The 18,683-nt window shown below is 58.7% G+C and overlaps 4 protein-coding genes across 11 annotated transcripts in view; 2 read left to right on the forward strand and 2 right to left on the reverse strand.

Annotated features, from left to right (window-relative positions):
• Positions 1 to 422: 422 nt before the first annotated feature.
• C2H1orf35 (chromosome 2 C1orf35 homolog) lies at positions 423 to 2,956 on the reverse strand. Of its 2 annotated transcripts, XM_040549684.1 has the most exons (9): positions 2,894 to 2,956; positions 2,416 to 2,524; positions 2,145 to 2,295; positions 2,010 to 2,055; positions 1,817 to 1,899; positions 1,610 to 1,682; positions 1,320 to 1,399; positions 926 to 1,066; positions 423 to 845 (listed from the first exon to the last, which is right to left on the reverse strand). In XM_040549684.1, the coding sequence occupies exons 2-9, from the start codon at positions 2,507 to 2,509 to the stop codon at positions 569 to 571; spliced, it is 945 nt and encodes a 314-aa protein (XP_040405618.1). In that variant the 5' UTR covers positions 2,510 to 2,524; positions 2,894 to 2,956; the 3' UTR covers positions 423 to 568. The 2 variants fall into 2 exon arrangements, with proteins under 2 accessions (XP_040405618.1, XP_040405617.1); XM_040549683.1 differs by having other exon boundaries at positions 2,145 to 2,524.
• Positions 2,957 to 3,041: 85 nt separating this feature from the next.
• On the reverse strand, positions 3,042 to 4,353 carry MRPL55 (mitochondrial ribosomal protein L55). Of its 2 annotated transcripts, XM_040549694.1 has the most exons (4): positions 4,224 to 4,353; positions 3,735 to 3,829; positions 3,448 to 3,655; positions 3,042 to 3,313 (listed from the first exon to the last, which is right to left on the reverse strand). In XM_040549694.1, exons 2-4 carry the CDS (start codon positions 3,758 to 3,760, stop codon positions 3,167 to 3,169), a joined length of 381 nt encoding a protein of 126 aa, XP_040405628.1. In that variant the 5' UTR covers positions 3,761 to 3,829; positions 4,224 to 4,353; the 3' UTR covers positions 3,042 to 3,166. The 2 variants fall into 2 exon arrangements, with proteins under 2 accessions (XP_040405628.1, XP_040405627.1); XM_040549693.1 differs by lacking the exon at positions 4,224 to 4,353 and having other exon boundaries at positions 3,735 to 3,993.
• GUK1 (guanylate kinase 1) lies at positions 4,350 to 16,627 on the forward strand. Of its 5 annotated transcripts, none has more exons than XM_040549686.1 (8): positions 4,351 to 4,442; positions 9,145 to 9,258; positions 10,872 to 10,913; positions 12,010 to 12,157; positions 14,940 to 15,078; positions 15,742 to 15,826; positions 16,148 to 16,233; positions 16,459 to 16,627. In XM_040549686.1, exons 1-8 carry the CDS (start codon positions 4,397 to 4,399, stop codon positions 16,492 to 16,494), a joined length of 696 nt encoding a protein of 231 aa, XP_040405620.1. In that variant the 5' UTR covers positions 4,351 to 4,396; the 3' UTR covers positions 16,495 to 16,627. The 5 variants fall into 5 exon arrangements, with proteins under 5 accessions (XP_040405622.1, XP_040405625.1, XP_040405620.1 ...); XM_040549689.1 differs by having other exon boundaries at positions 4,352 to 4,442; positions 12,010 to 12,106; XM_040549690.1 differs by lacking the exon at positions 4,351 to 4,442 and adding an exon at positions 8,875 to 9,015.
• Positions 16,628 to 18,233: 1,606 nt separating this feature from the next.
• GJC2 (gap junction protein gamma 2) overlaps positions 18,234 to 18,683 on the forward strand; it is a 30,783-nt gene continuing 30,333 nt past the window's right edge. For both annotated transcript variants that reach the window (XM_040549680.1, XM_040549679.1), the window contains exon 1: positions 18,234 to 18,463. The gene's annotated coding sequence lies outside the window, so the exon portion shown is untranslated. The remainder of the gene's footprint in view (positions 18,464 to 18,683) is intronic.

Here is an 18,683-nt window from a genome sequence, read left to right on the forward strand (position 1 = left end):
GTAAATCCCCCTGGCTGCGGTCTGAAGTTTAAAATCCTGGAGGGGAACGTGAGCGCGCGGCTCCCCGCGCGGGGGGCAAAACGCCCCGGCCTCATCCAGCTCCTCCCCGTCAGCCGAGGGAGTATTTCTAATTCGGGCGGCTTCCTTTTTACCCAAAGCGGCCGTTTCTCAGCCAAAAAAAGGCACGTCCGTCCCTCCTTTTTCTCCGCGTGCCTTGCTGGGAAGGTGGTGGCTCACGCCCAGGCCTCCCCAAATTAAAGAATTAGGGGTCAGGGTGGGCGTCTCGTCGCAGCAACCTGCTTGGGGCACCCGCTGCCCCCCGAAGAGCACCCACGGCATCGGGGCGGGGGGCTGCTCAGCCTCTGCCTCACCTTTATTTTGCAGCTCGTGAACTTAAAAAAGGGCTTAAAGAAAGAAATTCCCCTCCAGCCGCTTCGCCAGCGCTTAGTCCGGGCTGCGCCGAGGCCAGCCCGCCCCAGCCGGACGGCGCCAGCGGAGCTGTGACTTTAATTTAAAGAATAACCTTCAAAAATATAAAACCTCTGGCATCTCTCCCCAGCAAAGCCCCTCAGTCACCCGACTCGGTGTCGTGGCGCTGCCTGGCCCCGCCGCGGGAGCGGGGAGAGCGGCTCCTGCTCCTCTTCCTGCCCTTGTGGCGCGGGGACGGGGGCCGGTGGCCGTCCCCGCTCCGGCTCCGCGCCCTCCTGCGGGCCGGGCGGCGCGAGGGGCTCCTGCCCGAGCCTTCCTCGCTGCCGGAGGAGGAGGAGGAGGAGGAGTCCGTGGTGTCGTGGCGGTGCCGGTGCCGTGAAGCCTCGGGGCGGTCCTGGGCTTTCCTCCGGTGGTGCCTGCGGGGACAGGGGGAAGGTCAGAGCGGGGGACATATCGGGGACATCCCGGCCCTGCTGCGTTTCCCTCGCCCCGTTACCTCTCGTCCCGGTCCGGAGAGGAGGCTGAGGAGGAGGGGGAGGCCGCCCGCTTGTGATGTTTGTCCTTTTTCTTCTCCTTCTTGTGTTTTTTCTTCTTCCTTTTCTTCTTCTCCTTTTTGGCTTTCTTGCCGCTCTCCGTCCTGTGGGGTCGGGGAGAAATCAGGCAGCACTGGCGGGTCCCTGCCCCCCCCCCCCCATGTCCCTCCAGCCCCTTCCTCTGCCAAAAACTCGTCCGCAGCAGCCCTCCCTCCAGGCACTCCCCCCGCGGGTCTCCCTGGTAAAGGAGACTCCTGCGGTGAAAAAGGGGTTTTGGGGGTGAAACAGAGGTTTTGGGGGTGAATTCCCAGAGGTTTTGGGATTCTTGGGTGGCACTGGGACGTCCCCCGCCCTCACCGCTTCTCCTCCGCCTTCTCCTCCTTGTCCTGTTTCCTCTTGGAGCCGGACGCCTCGGGACTGCCGGGGACCTTCTGGTGCTGGAGGTTGGAGAGAGAAAAACGCGGAGCGAGTCCACGGGCTTGCCCAAAGCTCTGAATTACACAAAAGAGGCGCTTTCTCCCTTTAAAAGGGGGAAATTAACTTTGGGACCAAGTTGAAGTGCCCGCAGTTGTCGCTTCCAACCCCGCATTTCTTCCAAAGCATGCAAGGAGAACATGGGAAACGCTCGCGGGTCGGCCCCGACGTACCGTGAAGACGGAGAGCCCCATCTTGGCCGCCTCCTTGTCCTCCTTGGAGAGCATCACCCGGCCGGCGCTGCCGCTGGGGACAGAAACGTGAAAAATAACGATAATGATAAAAATAAATAAATAAAATAAACGTGAAAAATGATGATAATGATTAAAAAAAAAAAGGTAAAATAAAACCGCTCTGAAACGCGGCGTCTCGGTGCCCACCTGGAGCTGCCCAAGCCCACCACCCGGTCCACGTCTTTCTCAGCTCGCTCCGCGCCGTCCCGCTTGCACACCTCGGCCAGGTCCTGCGGGAGAGAGCACTGAGTCGTGTCCCCCCCCCTCCAAAAAAAACCAAAAACAAACAGAGTTGGGGGGGACACCCCAACCTGCAGGGACAGCGTGGGGACCCCCTCACCTCCTTGCTGAGCCCCGTGGGTTGCCTCTTCACGTTCTTGTAGCCCCTACGACAAAAACACAAAGGGTGCTGGTGGGTGTCCCAAGCACTTATTTTGGGGGGGGGGGGGAGTGTGACGGGGGGGGGGGCACTCACAGGGCTGCCATCATGGCCTCCTGCTCGGCCAGGCGGACGGCGGCCAGCTCCTCCTCGCGGGACAGCGGGGTGGCCTCCTTCTTGCTCTTGGCGTACCACGTCAGGTCCTTGCCCTTCTGCCACCGGCCCACCGGGGCCATCAGGGAGTTTCCTGCAGGGACACAAAATGGAGCGGGGGGAGGGGGGGGGGGGGGGGCACGAGGCGTTTGCCCCCCCTTTCCTCTCCCCGACCCGCCAGCCCCCCAACCCCAGGCGGTGAGGGGGAACTCACCCAGGTAGTTTTCCCTCTGTTTGTCCGTCTTGACATCCTCCCAGCTGAACTGGTCCTGGCCCCCTCGCACCCCGCCTCGGGACGAGCCGAACATGGTGCCGGGGGCGCGCTGCAAGAGTCAGCCCCCGTTTCACCCCCGCCCTGCCAGCAGAGCCCCCCCACACCCCATAATTGAGGGGGGGGGGGGGCTTACGGCAAGCATACCCCCCAAAAAGCCCCAAACCCATGGGTGCAGAGGTCAGAGAAGGGAGAAAACCCTGAGGTAGTGCAAAGTGGGGGTTCTACGTTGGCTGGGAGGGGGTTGGGGGGGGGTTACACGAGTTGGGGGGGGAGTCAGCAAGGCCCAGAAGCCCCGCACAGCCGGTGAGGAGGGGCAGCAGGGGCTGCGGCCCCAGCAGCACAACGCTGGGGGCTCAGAGGTGGTGGCAGGACCCGGATCCCCCCCCTCTATTCCCGGTGCCCCCCCACCCCCACGCACCTCCCGCGCCGCTCAGGCCCCGCGCACCCCGCAGCCCCGCCCGGGAGCCACCACCGGGGAGATAAGGGGGGGGGGGGGAAGTCGGGCTGAACCACCGCGGGGGGAGCTCCCCTGAGGGAGATAAATAAAGCAAAACCACCCCAAATTCTCCAGGACAAAATATTATTATTATTTTTTAACATGTTGCTGTTAGGTCACAGTCAGTCGGCCATCCCGTCTCGGCAGGAGCGACCGCGAGGTGCTGCCTCACTTTTTGCAATGAGCTTCACGGTGTCACTTTTTCCAGAATTTCTTGTATTTCTCCATGTCCAGCTTGTCGAAGGTGTCCTCCTCCTCCCTGGCCCTCAGTTTGGTGGGGAACTGCCGCCGCAGCCGGGCCTTCCTCTCCGCCTCGGGCAGCGTGTTGCTGTCCAGGGGCAACTGTGGGGAAAAAGACATCAAAAAGTGACATTGGGAAGCATCAGAGCATCCAACACTGGGTTTTGATCTTCAAATAGATCGATAGTTGCCACAGTGTTCCTCAGTAAATGGTTCTGGTGAGGTGAGCGCCTTACCATGAGGATCTTCTTGGGCTCCTTGTAGCGGATGTGGATGGTGGAGCCGTCGGTCCTGACCAGCAGCAGCGGGTACTGGCGGCCGTACGCCTGGCGCTGCAGGCGGGACACGGCCACCCGGTTGGAGTTGGCCTGGATGCAGGCAGTGTGCAGGCAGCGAGGCGTCGGCAGCCCTCGGGGCACGGCGTCGAGCTGCAGCAGCACGAGGCTGGGGAGATAAATTGGACATAATAAGTCAGCACCAGCCCTGCTGGGAGCCGTGAGGGGGCTGAAGGCTCCACGTTTACCTCAGGGATCTCCTCAGGGCTGCCATCACGCCCCGGGCCAGGCTCAGGCACAGCACAGAGGTGTGAGGGGATGCAGTGCCGCTCCCTCAGACAACCTAAGGACAAGGACAGCGGTCACAGGGACAGATGAAGCCCTACTGAGCCCTGTTAACACCTCGGGGACGGGTTTAACCCCAGCCCATGCCCCCAAACCGCCGCCGCCCCCCTCCGCCCCTCAGCCTCAAGATGGCGCCCGCGCCCTCACAGCCCGCCGCCTCCAAAATGGCGCCCGCTCCCCCCGCACACCCGCACAATGGTTTGCCCCGCTTCCCCCCTCCCCGCTCTCCCCTCAGTGGTTCAGCCCAGGGTCGGCCCCGCCCCCACGCGGGGCGCCCCCTCCCCCCCCAGCTGCCGCCATGGTTCGGCCCTCACCTCCCCCCCCTCCAGCCCCCTCAAGGTACGGCCCGGCCCCCCCCCGCCCAGCCCGCCCTCGTGGTTCGCCCCGCTCACGTGACCGCTCCGCAACAGCCGCCGCCTCCCCCTTTCCCCGGCGGGGCTCCGCGCGCCGGGACGAGGGGGCGTGGCCTCGACGGATGGGCGCGGCCTCGCTCGAAAGGGGGCGTGGCCTCGCTGAGGCGCAGGCCCCGCCCCTTCCCCCCCCCTCCCGGTGCCGCTTCCCCCCCATGAGCTGGCGGCGGCTGCGCGGAGCCATCGCCCGGGCGGCGGCGGGTGAGGGGGAGGACGGGGGGCTCTGAGGAACTTTGGGGTCCTGTGAGGGGCTTCTGGGGTCCTGTGAGGTCCCTATGAGGGGCTAGGGGGGTTCCCGTGAGGGACCGGGGGTTCCTGTGAAGATCCTGTGAGGGGCTTCTGGGGTCCTGTGAGGATCCTGTCAGGGGCTGAGGGGGTCTCTGGGGGGGGGGCTGTGAGGGACTGAGGAGGTCCTGTTAGGGGCTAGGGGGTCTGTGAGGTCGGCCTGTGAGGGGCTGGGGGGGCTCTGAGGATCCTTCGAGAGGCTGCTGGGGTCTTGTAAGGTCCCCGTGAGGGGCTGGGGGGGTCCTGTGGGGGGCTTGGGGTGTTGTGAGGGGCCAGGGGGTCCTGTGAGGGGCTGAGAGGGGCAGTGAGGGGCCGGGGGTCATGTGAGGATCCTGTGAGGGGCTGAGGGGGTCGCTGGGGGGGGCTCTGAGGAATTAAGGAGGTCCTGTGAGGGGCTTCTGGGGTTGCTGTGAGGATCATTTGAGTCTTTTTTTTTTTTTTTTGGCGGGGGTGGGGAGTGGTGGTGGTGGTGGTGGTGAGCTGTGAGGGGCTGCTGCGGTCCTGTGAGGTCCCAATGAGGGGCTGGGGGGGGGGGCATCCTGTGAGGGGCTGGGGGGTCCTGTCAGGGGCTGAGGGGAGCAGTGAGGGGCCGGGGGTCCTATGAGGGGCAGGGGGCGTCCTGTGAAGATGTTGTGAGGGGCTCAGGGGGTCGCTGAGGGGGGCTCTGAGGAACTGTGGGGGTCCTGTGAGGGGCCGGGGGACCCTGTGAGGCTGGGGGGTCAGTGAGGGGCTGTGAAGGACCATGGGGGGGCAGTGAGGGTCCGGGGGGGGGGGGTTCTGAGGGGCTGGGGGGATCCTGTGGGGGTCCTGTGAGGGTCTGAATGTCCCCTTGAGGGGCTGAGGGTCCCCCAGCAGCACTGAGCTCTGCGGAGAAAAGATCTCAGAGTTATCATGAGGGGGTTTCTGCACCCAGGAGGGGCTGGGATGGGTGTTGGGGGGTTTCTGTGTCCAGGGGTGCTGGGATGGGCTGCCCAGGGACGTGGGCACAAGCACAGAGCCTGCTGGAGATCCAGGAGCGTCCTCTGGAGAGCGCCCTCAGACCTGGGGTCTGGAGGGAACGGCCTCAAGCTGCGCCAGGGGAGGTTCAGGCTGGAAACGAGGAGACATTTCTGCTCAGAAAGAGCAGTCAGGCGTTGGGACGGGTTGCCCAGGGAGGTGGTGGCGTCACCGCCCCTGGGGGTGTTCAAGGAGAGGTTGGACGCGGTGCCTGGGGACATGGTTTGGTGGTGACATCGGTGGCAGGGGGATGTTGGACCTGATGATCTCGGAGGGCTTTTCCAACCTTGATAATTCTAGGATTCCTGTGCAGAGCCGGGGTTGGATGCGGTGACCCCGCTCACCAGAGCCCGGTGTGGGGAACGGGGCTGCGTAACCACGCCTGTGTGAGCATCGACCAACAGAAACCTCCCCGGGTGTGTGGAAGGGAGCGGGGCAGTGCTCGGACCTGCAGTTCTGCAGCTGGACGCAAGGTCCTGGGGCTGCCTCCTGCACCCTGCACCTGACTGATCTCCGCAGGGAGCGGTTCGAGCTCAAGACTGCCCTCTGCAAAGCCAGGACTGCTAGTTGCTGCTGTCAGTGGTGGGGGGGGAGGGTTAATTAGCGCTTTGGGGTTAATTGCTTCCAGCAGAAAGGTTATTCGGGTGCTCCTGCCAGCCCAGCTGCGTGGAGGTGCTCTGCTCCCGTTTCAGCGCCGCTTTTCGGAGAGGGAGGAGGAATTGCCCGCGTGGAGCCGCAGCCGAGCGCGTGACCGGCTGTTGGTGCTTGATTAGGGGGCTCGTTCCGTGCGGCTAATGAGGCGATCCCGTTAAGTGGGCTGTGGACAACGAGGCCTGGTGGCAAGGAAGAATTTTGTAGAACAGGTAAAAGCGAGTAATTCCCTTTGATTAAAGCATCCCCTCAGGGCAGTGCTCTTCTGCAAAGCCTCTGGGGCTCCCCGGATGGGTGCAGGTGGTTCTTGAGCTGTTGCAGCCTGCTCAGGAAGAGTCTCCACACTTACAAAGTCAGAGTTGCACCTCTGAAGAACCTGCTAAAAATAGGGAATGGGTTTATCCCCCTAATCCGGGAGACCTTTCCTGGGGCTCCAGAGAAACTATCCTGTAAGCCGCTTTCCGACTCGGGCAGGGGGCTTTGCCTGCTCCTTACGGGCTGTCAGCTAATCGGCGTTAATTTCGTTTGACTCTTGTGATGTCTGTCCTTCGCCTTACTGGCTCTGCGCTGCCTGCCAGTTAAAAATCAGGGTGGCTTTTAGGAGGCAGGGCTGGCCTGGGAGATGCTCCCTGCCCGCTGCTCACGTGTCCCCCACCCCCTCGTCACCTTGCGGCCCGGCGGGGTCTGAAAATGTCAAAATCTGAGCGGAGGGGCGGGGTGGGGTGGGGGGGGTGGGGGGGAGGAAATTCAACTTCTGCTCAAAACGTCCCTGGAACTCTTAGAGCTACAAACGCGGCTTGGAAACGTGACGCGTAGGGGCAGGGGGCTGTGCTGTGCCAGGCCTTCCGAAAACGCGTGCCAGGCCGGCCCCGAGAGCTATTTTTGCCGCCTGCTGGCCCAGGTCCCCAGCTTGCCGGCTGCGTGTTTGCTGCCTGCCACCCACGGAGGGCCTGGCCCCTTCGTCTGGCGGTGGAAATCGCTTTTTATTTTTTTTTTTTTTTCCCCTGTAAATTACGTCGTGTTTTCCTCTGCTCGCAGAGGTCCCCGGCAAAGGAGGTGGGCTGTGTTTGGAGGGAGGCAAGAGGGAGCGTCCGTGAGTCCTCCGGTTTATTCTTAGCCTTTTTCCCAAAGAAAGGAGGTGCTCCGGCTGGGCAGAGCGGAGGTGCGTGATGGAAAGGGGTGCTGCGAAGCCAAGACCCTCCGAAACAAGAACTCGGGGCAGTCGGCTCCCGTCCACTGAGGATTTTGGGAGCCTCAGGATTTACAGGAAGCTCGTAGCCACAGAAAAGACGGAGCGGTAGGGCGTGGTTAGCCAGGTTTGGCGTTCCCTGAGGACATGAGGCTCGCTGCGAGAAGATTAAAGATCAGCGGGCGGTCTTCGTTGGCCGTCTTAAAATCACCCCCGGGCGATTAAACAGCTCACACGCAGCCCGGCGTTCTGCCTGCGAGCCTGTCGCGAGGAGCTGGAAGGGAGCGAAGGCACGAGGTAGGGATGCACGGCGGCGACGCGCAGGGCTGGTGCCGCAGGAAGAGGCGTGTTTGGAGCATACTGGAGCGACTGGGGGGGGATAAAGTGGCTCCCCAGCGCCCTCCTGCCTGATTTATGGTGAGGGGAACAAGCAGGGAGAGGAGAGGAGCTTTGGGCAGGTCGGAGGGGCGGCTTCGCTGCCCTGCCGCAGGCCGTGTGGTGGCAGGGAGGTGCAGAGGGTGCTCTTCTGCTTTTGGGGCTGAGCATTTAGGGGAAAACCCGTGGTTTCAGGAGTTGGACTCGATGACCCTTGTGGGTCCCTTCCAACTCGGGGTGATTCTGTGGTCTCTGGGAACTGCCAAGGAGCAAAGGCGAAGGGAAGGACGGCGCCGGCCCGTACCCACGGGGACTTCTTAAAGCTTTGCCCAGCCTTGATGATTTTTTTTTTTTTTTTTTTTTTTCGGGTGGAGAAGCCTGACCCAGCAACGTGGTAACGCGCAGACGGTGGGGCTAATCCTGCAGCGCCCAAAAAACAGCAACAAGCGGTTCCCTTTTGGCCAGCGATTGACCTTGGGTGGTTTTGTCCCCACGCCTGCCTCTTCCTACCGCCCCGGATAAGCTCAGGTCAGGCAAGTGCCGAGAGTCCGTAGGAAACGGGGGAAAAACTCCCGTAATTTGCTGGCTTTAGAGCTGCCCGCGATAGCACGGAGCCGTGCGGAGGGGATTTAGGGATAAGGAGGCATCCAGCACCCGCAGGCTGGGGTCAGGGAGGCAGCGAGGCCGGATTAGCCGGCGGGGCGGGGCCGCAGCCGGTTTTGTAAGAGGCCGCGTTTGGCTTGAGGATGGTTCAGAAGTGATTTGGGAGGTCGGGGTGACATTGCCACGGTCTGATTAGAAACGGAAAGGCGTCACGCTGTCCGTCTTCTGGGTTCTCCCGGGGCCGGGCCCAGCTGGTGAGGTTAAAAAAAAAAAAAAAGTTGCCTTCCCCGGGCCTTTGCTGCTTGCACGAAGTCGTCGGCTTTAAATAGGGAAACGAGACGCGTCGGATTCGTCCCGCTCGTGGTGTCACCTCTGGGTTAGAGGCTGCCGAATTGCTGCGGGTGGCTGGCAGCCTGCAGGTCCCCCCGCGCTTTATCCTCGCGTTAATAATCAACCTCCCTTCCTCCCCGGAGAGGCGGGCACGTGAAAACGCCCGTTCTTTTCTTTCTGCCCGAAGAAACGACTGCCAAAAAGTCCGCGTGTCCCGAGGCTGCCTCCTTTCCGTTCCGGGAGCCGGAGCCTTCTCGCGCGCTGACGCACCTCGAGCCGCAGGGCGCGGCTGGGACCCGCGGGTGTCCGCGTCCCTGCCCGCGCCCAGACTGCTGCTGCGAGGCTGTGAGGTTTATTTCCCCTGTATTATACACGCAGGGGGGAGAGGATGGACACTCCGATGGTCCTGAGATGCCCCCGGGAACCTGCGGCCGTGTTTTTTCTAACCAGCTCCGTATTTGTCTGTCCCTCTAGCCATGCAGGGACCAAGGCCCGTGGTTCTGAGTGGCCCGTCGGGTGCAGGAAAGAGCACTTTGATAAAGAAATTGTTTAAAGATTACGAGAACGTCTTCGGCTTCAGCGTCTCCCGTGAGTATCTGCGTGTCTCCAGGAGGGTTTGGGGCAGCGGAGTTTGGGGTCGCCAGCCCAGAGCCCGAGTCCGTAGCCGCGTTCGTGTCCCGAACAGTGGGCCCAGGGCCAGCACGGCAGAGCCCGAGATTTAGAACTGGTTTGCTGGGTCTTGGTGCCGGGTTAATCGACGAAACGCTTTGCCCCATCGTTGCATTCAGTCCTTCCGCCGTTCCTCTGCAGCCATTTGGCAAGAACCCAGGAGAAATCTTCCCGCAGTCACGGGCGATGCGGTTCGCCTTCTTTCAGCGCTTCGTCCTCTGACACGGGCGGTGGGAAAGGGGCGCTGCCTCGGCAGACTTGAGGGATTTGTGTCGTAACCGCCAGGACCGCGCAGTTTCCCGTGAAGATCACCCGTCTGTCTGTGCAAAACGCTCATTTCCACGAGCAAAATAATCTTAACACACCTTTCCCCTCCTGCTGAATCCTATAAAATAGCGTGGCGCTCTCGGGGATGTTCTGTAAGGGCTGCAGGGTAATAATGACACGCATCGGGGTCGCCAATTCCTCTGTGCTTTCTAATCGCAGCAGAGAACAGGATTTTCTTTAGGCAGCTTGCCCGTTGCGGTACAAATGTTGTTTCCTTTGTCTCGAGTGACACCTTGAAGATTATTCAGCCACAGCACAGCTCGTTCACCTGATTTTCCCTGGGGCTCTGCGAGGCATTAAGTGCTTAAAAGTGCTTTTTGTTGCCCTGATGCTTTGGATGCCGCAGGTGGAATCCTTGCCTCTAGATCTGTGAAATCCGGATTCATTCCGTCGTGAAAGAGCAAATACTGGAATGTGGAAGAATTTAATGGTACCGGAGATGGAAAAAACTTCTAAACGTCTTTCATTTAGTGTGTTTCATTCTATTTTTTTAGTTCAACTGAATGTCTTACTAAAGAATTCACTCCAAACTAAACCTTGTCTCCTCCAGGGTTGTCTCTTGGTATGTATTTTTCCCTAAATCTCTGTAGGCAGCTCAGACCTTGGTAGTTGGCGCTCTGCGCAAGCTCAGAGGTGATCGTCGCCTTATTGTGGGCATGTTCTTAAAATAATAAAACTTCAAACGACTTCCAGCAGGCTTCAGAGGCAGCCCGATGTATTCACCTGCGGCACTTTGCCCCTGTTCATTAAATCGGGGATTTTCAGCCCCTGTTCATTAAATCGGGGATTTTCAGCCCCCCATGTGGGTGCTGCGTGACGCGATCTCGTAAAACAAAGCTAACTGTGCAAAGCGGGGCACTGCGAATTCCCCTGAACCGAGGCAGGGCTCTGAGTAACGTGTCTAGGATGGCACAGGGGGTCTGTAGCGGAGCAGAAAACCAAGCCCAGCCCGGTAAGTCCCAAACTGCTCAGCCCCTAACGATCTCGGCTGATTGCTTTCAGATTATCTAGGATTCTCCAATTACAGGCCGACTGACGATGCCGTGGTGCTTTACCCTGGCTGATTCCAAAGCTTTGATCATTTTAAAGGGAGGATCAGCTCACTGCGTGGCTGGGTTAATCTGCTGCGTGTGCGCTCTTGTTTCTTTTGTACTCTTACTTCCTTGTCAGCCTGCGCAATTTACGGGGCTGTTTCTTGCTTGCAGACACCACGAGGAAGCCGAGACCGGGAGAAGTAAATGGCAAAGGTGAGTGCGGTACGGAGCAGTGTCTCACCCGATTCCCCAGGTTACTGCTCCGAACACTTCTGAATTTTGGTGTGAAACGCGTGAATCCCCGTTGGCAGATAAGATAGCCCTACAAATGTGTTTTTGGGGTGTGTTTCTGCAGGCAGGAGGAGCAAGCATTCAGTAGCGATACATCTGGATGCGTTTACTTTTGGTTTTGATCTCGGTGGCCGTAAGACCGCAGTCACTGCTGCTCTGCGGCATGTGCCACGCGCGGGAGAGAAGAAACGAAGAGGGAAGGATGCGGCAGAACAAAACCAAACTTAACTGAGCAGTGAAGTGTTCGTTGAGGCAGAACGTGTGTCTTTATTTTCTCTGGGCACTCTCTGCGGCACGCTGCTCGAGGTTTCCAAAGCAGGGCTCTCAGTGTAAGCACCCCAATCCATACGTGAGCTTGAACGGCTCGACTTTCTGAAGCACCACGCATCTCCGGTTAGATGCATCAAAGGCACAGCGTTTGGGGAAGTGCAGCTGCTTCGTGAGACGCCTTGATCTGTGTCAGTAGCTTGTGTGCAGCTGGCTAGATGCTTTTCCTGGCTTCTGGTTTGTTTCCATATTTCAGAAAGGATCAAATGAGGCTCGCACTTCGTTTCCAAAGGCAGCTTTCACTCTGAAGTGAAAGAGGGAAAATTTGACAGAAGATAGAGAGACGTTTGTGTTTGTTTATATCTCATCTTCCCTTTTATGTTCCCATCCTAGTCTTTAATCATAAATGCTTTCAAGCCAAGGGCTTTGGCAGTCCCGTTGTAGTGTCTTTCAAGCTTGCAGGCGGGTTTCTCACTGCGCCAGGAAGGGGAAGGTGCGTGGAGAAGGGGGCACAGCAACACGTCTGGCCCCATGGAGTTCCAGAGTAGTTTGAGTAGGTGTCTGGTCAGTTGGGGTGGCGAGGAGATGCTGTAACTGTTAATTAGACAATAGTTATCTACAGACTGCCAGCGTTGTACTAAGGAGGTTTTGAGGTGCTTCTCCCCTGAGCACCCATCCCTGCATGTTTGGCCATGAACTTTACCTTCAAAGCTGTTAGTTTTGGGGTATTTTTCCTGTTTGTCCTATCCAGATTACCACTTCGTGACCCGAGAGGAGATGAAGAAAGAAATCGATGCTGGGGAATTCCTCGAGCACGCAGAGTTCTCCGGAAATATGTATGGGACGAGGTACGCGACTCGGGCGCTCACCACCAAACCCAGGTGGTGCTGGGAGCTGAGGTTAGGGTGAAGGAGAAGATATTTTAACTTAATTACACCGTTTTTTTCCCAATGCACAGATTCTTGCCTTAATCAAGCCTTTCATTTCGGTAGTGAGGTACTCGTCGGATTTATTTGGTCATCATTAGACTGCAAAGTTAAATCCTGCAAAGAATTACCTCGCTGTAATTAGTTCATCGCTGCATTATAAGATTCTCTGTGGGCTGTAGGACTACTGAAGTTGTTCGTATGCTGAACGCTTTCTTGCAGAGGGGCAGTTTTCACAGTCTGTTTGCGCTACTTAATATTTTCCAAGTGCTCGCAGACTTGCAAATAGATGCCTTGCGTGCCACTCTTGACTAGAGTTAAAGAGTTGGATGGATTTTAAAATAGCATTGCTCCGGGCATCGGAGCTGACGATCAATAAAACGTTAAGCTGCAATGTTAATTAGAAGTCAGGTATCTTACGTAATTATTGTGAGGAAACTGTGGCACTACAGCACAGGACCTGCTAAGGAAAGGTAAATATGTCCTGGGCTGTTTAATTGGTTGAATTGAAGACGGTCACCTGAAATTCACCCGGTTCGTATTTCTTAAAGGGCTGAGCGTGCCTCTTTTTGGAGCATTTTTTGGAAGCAGCAAAGGCAGCTTCTGAGGGTGGTTTCCTTACGGGATGCCCCCAAACTGAGTGTGCTGCAGGTGTACGGCTCCAAAGGAGCGGTCAGGGACTCTGCGTTTCGTTAATGAGGCTGTTCTAATGAAGCTGTTTGAACGCAGCGTGCGCAGGCGTCGCTGCTTTCCCCGCAGCTGGGGCAGGCTCTCGGGTCTGGTCCCGCTGCGGCTGGTGGAGGAGGGCGGTCTCCGCGCTGTCCTTCTCGCTCCCAGCCTCGCTCGTTTGGCCAGAGGAACCCAACCTGGCAGCTCCCCGTCCAGTTTACCTCAAATACCCGGCGCCAAGGAGAAGCCAGTTTCAGCCTCCTTAATCCCCGGGTACGTCCTGCGTAGGACAGGCTGCCTGCCTTCCTTCCTTCCTTCCTGCGTGCCCTGCTTAATCCGCTCGGCCGCCATGCAGAGGAGGCGGCAGCTCCCTGATGTCTGACCCGGTCCGAGTCAGTCGCGGGGCGCTTCCCTCGGGGTGGGTGTCGGGATGGCTCCTTTCGGGGGCCGGCTTCTGTGAAATGTGCAGATTTCGGCGTTTAATCAAACTTGGGTGGAAAGGGCTAACAGGATCGGGAGCGATTAGGAGGGAATCGGCGACCCGAACGCCTTTCACAAATAAATTGTGTTGGGAAGACCTCAGGGGGGCGTGGGTTGCGGAGCAGAGTGGGGCGAGGGGTACACGTGCTCGTGTGCATCTCAGACAATTCGGTCAGCGATGGGGAGGCAGCACGGGAGAGCGGGAACACGGCTTGGCTTTTGTCTGCCTGGCGATGGTGATTTTGGAAGAGCAGAGCTTGGCAGGTCAAACGCCACGGGCACAATAGGTTTCAGTGATGTGCTCGGGTTGGGTTTGATGCCCTTTTCTCCTTGGCCCTCCCTGCGGTCTCCTGTCCCCCCTGCGTATTCACGCCGCCTCCGCTCTGTCTGGCGGTGGGCGTGAAGGGTGGGAGGCTGAAATTAACCCGGATCAGAAATTAACCCCAAACGTTACATACCGAAACCGTCCAAGCCTGTGTTTCCATACAGGTGCCTAAGGGTGTTTCTGATGTGATGCGTGGTAGAACAGAGCTCCTCGTGCTTATCAGAGGAGCTGAAGTTTCTGCCGATCCTTTGCGCTCCCGAAATCTCACTAGCTAATAACATTTAATACCCCGAAAATGAATTTCTTTAAGGACAGAGCCCCCTCAAAGGGCTCTGCCTTTGGATGGCGCAGAGGAGCCAGGACTTCGTTTAACCTAGAGGCTGCAGGCAGACGAGAGGCGTTGGGAGCTGCTGGCTCTCGGCCGAGTGCTTGCGGCAGGAGCTGGCTGACGCCTGCTGGTAGCAGGTGAAGCCTGTAGCCAAAAAAAAAAATAAAAAAAATACACATTTGGGGGAGTTTTTGTGGATCTGCTGGGGGGCGATGCTCGGGTCTGGGCTCTTCCTGCTTCCCAGCCGGGCACGGCACCAAGCCTCTGTATTTGTCCAGGGCCCTGGCTTGGAGGAGAACCTGTGCCCAGCACAAACAGTGCCTGCCGAGCCCCCTGGGAGGGCTGACACCCGGTAACCAAACCCGTTACCTCTGCCGCACGGGGAGAGGGCTGGAGTTGCTGCTTGTCAAGGGATGACCGCAGGTATTGAGGAAAAACCTCAAGGCAGGTGTACATGCAGCCCGTTTTGTGGGAAGGGACAACCACCTTTAGAGTATGAGAGAGCCATCACTTAAAAAAAATACTTATTTTCGCAAGATGCAGGATTAAGACAATAGGCAAAGCATCCTCAGCGTGCCTCAGGAGAGTGCACGGGTACGGGAGCTGGGAGATCTCCGGGGATGGAAAGTTCTCGGTGGTCTTGCTCTTAGGGTGTGATTGTTTCTGTGTTTCTCAAAGGCAGGAGCTTTATGGACTGTGTTTGAGGGATAGTCGCCCGTTGCCCCTTCCCACACCTTCCATCGTGGCTTTCCCAGCCCCTCTGCACCATCCCGGGGGCCCAGAGGGCACTCGAGGAACGAGAAACCACTTGGGGAGGGCAGAGCGGGCTCTTCCTTCCCTCCTGCAGCAGTTTGGGCACGTGGCAGCCCTACGCAGAGCTGCTGCGGGGCAAACCAAGCCCCCAGTGCTGGGGCTGGAGGCCCTGACCCCTTCCCCGGCTGTTCCGTCCCCAGCAAAGCCGCGGTGCAGGCTGTGCAGGCCCAGAACCAGATCTGCATCCTCGACGTCGACATCCAAGGCGTGAAGAACATCAAGAGGACGGACCTGAACCCCATCTACATCTCCGTGCAGCCCCCGTCCATGGACGTCCTGGTGAGCGGCTGCCTTCCCTTGCCGGTAGCGGTTAGAGGTAATCGGCGCCTTGCTCTCAAGCCATGTCCCCCCCCGGCAATTTCCTCCCTCGTTGATTTATCTCCACGTTGATTTATCTCCGTATTTTAAGGACCACACGGCAGGGGGGCAGGAATGCGTTTCCAAGCACGCTCCTCTCCTGCCCGGTCTGACTCTCCAAGCCCTCACCCCGGTGATAAACCTTCCCGTGCCCTGGTTTTGGGTCCCTCCTGCACGGCTTCCACGCTGAAGTGAGACTTCTGGTGTTGGTTATAGGCTCTGTTACAGCACGGCCGGGATTTAAATGCATTAGGTGTGCTTACGGTGGGGAGGTTTTGTGCTGAGACTTGCTTCCAGCTACTAAAGTTAACCCTAAGAAGGCTGGTTCTGCAGCGTTGGGATTCCTGTACGCCCTCTGGCCTCCCGTGGCCCTGTGAAATACCGATCACGCTGTGCCTCTGGGAGAATCGAACCACCGACGTGGTTCAGAGGGGGGACGCAGAGGCGCGCGTGCGACTTGCTGAAGCCGTGCGAGGAGTTAACGTGGCAGAGAGGCCCACGGATCCTGGCTCTCGGGGCAGGGATGCTTTCTGCGTGCAGCACTTGGGATGCTCGTTTCTATAATGCGTTTGTCATTGGGTTTAGGAAAAGAGGCTACGTGACCGACAGACTGAGACAGAAGAAAGTTTACTGAAGCGTTTGAGCGCAGCCCGCGTAGATCTGGAACTGAGTAAGTCCGGGGGGCCTCTGAGCAATGTGCCTGGGGAGAGGGGGGGGCGCTGGTGACTGAGGAGCTGCTTTCTGCACGAACGTCTGCCTTCTGCTCCCCGAGGAGCGCTGGCAGGGCTCGGGCATGAGCTGGCTTGGATCTGAGCATCATCCTGCATCGTTTCCCGTTGCGGTTCCTCGAGGGCATTTGGCAGAGGAGCGCGTTGGCAGTGGCTGAAATAATAATAATAAAATGCTGCAGGAGCTCGGCTCGTGCACGAGCGGTGACGCAGGGAAAGAACGCGTTCTCCTCTAACTCCCCTGCCCTTGGCTCCTTCCCTAGGTAAAGAGCCTGGCCTGTTTGACTTGGTCATTGTTAACGACGATCTAGAAAAAGCCTATTCCGAATTGAAGGAGGTGCTCCTGAAGGTGAGTTTTGGGGGTTTTTCTGCCTCGTTCCCTGGGCGAGCTGCACTGAGCAGGGGCAAAACACGCGCAGGTCTCTGAGCGGCACAGCAGGGGCGTGCTGGTCTGAAGAGGCTCTAGGACAAACCTTGCTGTGCTCCTCCAGCCCTGCCTTCTCCAGATCTGTCAAACCCCGCGTTGCTTCCCGAGAGTGACGGCTGCTCGGTTGTTTTCCCCTTCTTCTTGCAGGAAATCCAGAAGACCCAAGAATCCAGGAAGTCCTGAGCCCGCTTGGACATTTTAACTTATCATTCCTGAACCACGTCGCAGCGTTTCATTTCAAGAGACATTCCCTTTAGGCCGATCCTCCTCCCAGAGCTACCCTAGGACGTTTCTATTAAAAGGAAGGAAAACGAAAGCAGCTTGCACTTGTTTCTCTTCTCCGGGGGTGCTCAGCCCGTGCTCCCGCGGGGTCGCTCCTCACGCAGACGATTTGCAAGTGACTCCCCAGCACCTGCAGCAGGGGGGCAGAGCTGTCGGGAGCTGCAGCTCCCGGTGTTGGCCGCCTCCTGCTGCCTCTGCTTCCTCGTGCAGACCCGGCCCCGGCTCCTCCAGGCGTTTCTGATCACCTCTGCCCGCCGTCCTCAGGCTCCTGGTGTTGGGTTCCGTTGCTCTTGCAGAGCAGCACGTCGGCACGGCTCGCCTGCTCGAGCCGCGGTCCCTGCGAACACACGGGTTTGTTTAACGAGCGGGGGGGTGGGGGGGAAGGGAAGGGTTGCGGGGTGTGATCTCTCCACAGCCCTTTTCTGGGGGAAACGTGCTGTGAGCCTTTCTTTCTCTGTCACTTTGGCAGCGATGTCGTAATTCAAATGCCCTTGTTCCGCTCGAGTTTAAGTGCAGGTAGATTTTTGATTGCTTCTATACCTACAAAGTGGGGGGGGGGGAAAAAAAGATTTCCAAGCTGTGCAGCCTCTTCTTTTCGGAAGATAACATAGAATGCTCTCCTGAGGGCAGAAATAAATCCACTGTCCTAGCAGGGATCCGTGAATTTTAGCCATCGTTCCTCATACCGGTCCCTGGCTCGAGCCAGGGAGAGCTTTGCCTCGCGCTTTGCTTCCCTGCCTTTGTTCAGCCCTCACCCTGATGCCTCCACCTAAGTTCTGAGCCCTCTGATCCCTCCCGCGGGTCGTGCCCTGGGCCTCACGGAGGGATCGGTCTCTCTCCGAGCCACGATGCTCACAGCACCCCGGGCTTTGTCAGAGGTGAGTGGGGGAGGCACCAGGCACGCGGCTCCGCTCGCAGGCTTGCTGTCCCAGAGCCTCTCCTGGGAAACACGGGCAGTTTTGGGTTCGATTCCTGAGAAATGGTGAATCCTGCAGAGCTGGCGTTTTGGTTACTTCTGTCCGTCCTCCCCCAAAACCAAACCCAAACCGACTGCGTTGCGCACAACAAGCGGACGGACCGTGTAGCACCAGGCTGTGCCCGTTTGCTCACCAAAACTGTCTTTCCAGGGCAGGCTTGTGCTTTTAACTCACCTCTCTTGGGTCTTACCCTCTTCACATCCTATTTCTCTGGTGTTCCCTGCTCCTTGCCCCCTCATAACCTTCTGAACTCCGGCCTCCCCGTGAGGCGCAGCGGTAAGCAGGACCTGACCTCCCGCAGCCCTTTTTGCACCTTGTGTACGTTTTAGCAAGATAAGAGCTGCCACTTAGCTTCAACATTTGTCTCTTGGGGTGTTTGAAATATCTTCTGGAGATCAGGGTGCAATCCTCCTCTCCGCTGACACGAGTATCGCGTGGCAAGTTTCTAGGATTTGGTTAAATAACCAGGAAAACGCTCCCCTAAAATTTCCCCTCCCTGGGAGCATCCCACGGTCCCCATCGTATCGAGGGGCATCGCTGTGGCCAGGCTCCTGCTGCCGCCGCTCTCGGTGCCGAGCGATGGACCGTGCGCGACACTTCCCAAGGCTGGTGCTCGGTTCCGTTCCGTGGGATGCGTTTGCAATGGGGAAATTTCCCCTCTAGATGGCGGAAAGGACAGCAGGAAAACGCGGGGGGCCCACGCTGCGGAGCGTTCAAACGCAGAGGTGCGCGACTGCGGCGCTCGCCCCCACTCCGGAGGTCCCCGGCCACCGCTCGGGACCTGCGGAGCTGCGGCCAGATGGAAATGCCCAGCGGCTGCGTGCCCGGCAGCCGGAGCCCCCCAGCCCCCCGAGCTGCACGGCTGCCAGCGCCAAATCCAGCCTGCGGGAGAGGTAAGCGAGGTCTCCTGGAACAGGCAGGGACAAAGCCGAGGCTTTGCGAGGGAGGGAAAAGTCATTCGGAGCACTTGAGCTGCGGCTCTCGACTCCCGCCGCTCCCTTCCCCGGTGGGAGCAGGGAGGGAATCCTAAGCAACCTGCCCTATATCGGGTGACCTGCTTTTAGCCGTTGCCTTCTGCGGCCGCTGGACCGATCGCCTCAGTGCCCGCGCTGA

The sequence above is a fragment of the Cygnus olor genome, chromosome 2 (genome assembly GCF_009769625.2).
Source record: "Cygnus olor isolate bCygOlo1 chromosome 2, bCygOlo1.pri.v2, whole genome shotgun sequence".
NCBI lineage: Eukaryota > Metazoa > Chordata > Aves > Anseriformes > Anatidae > Cygnus > Cygnus olor.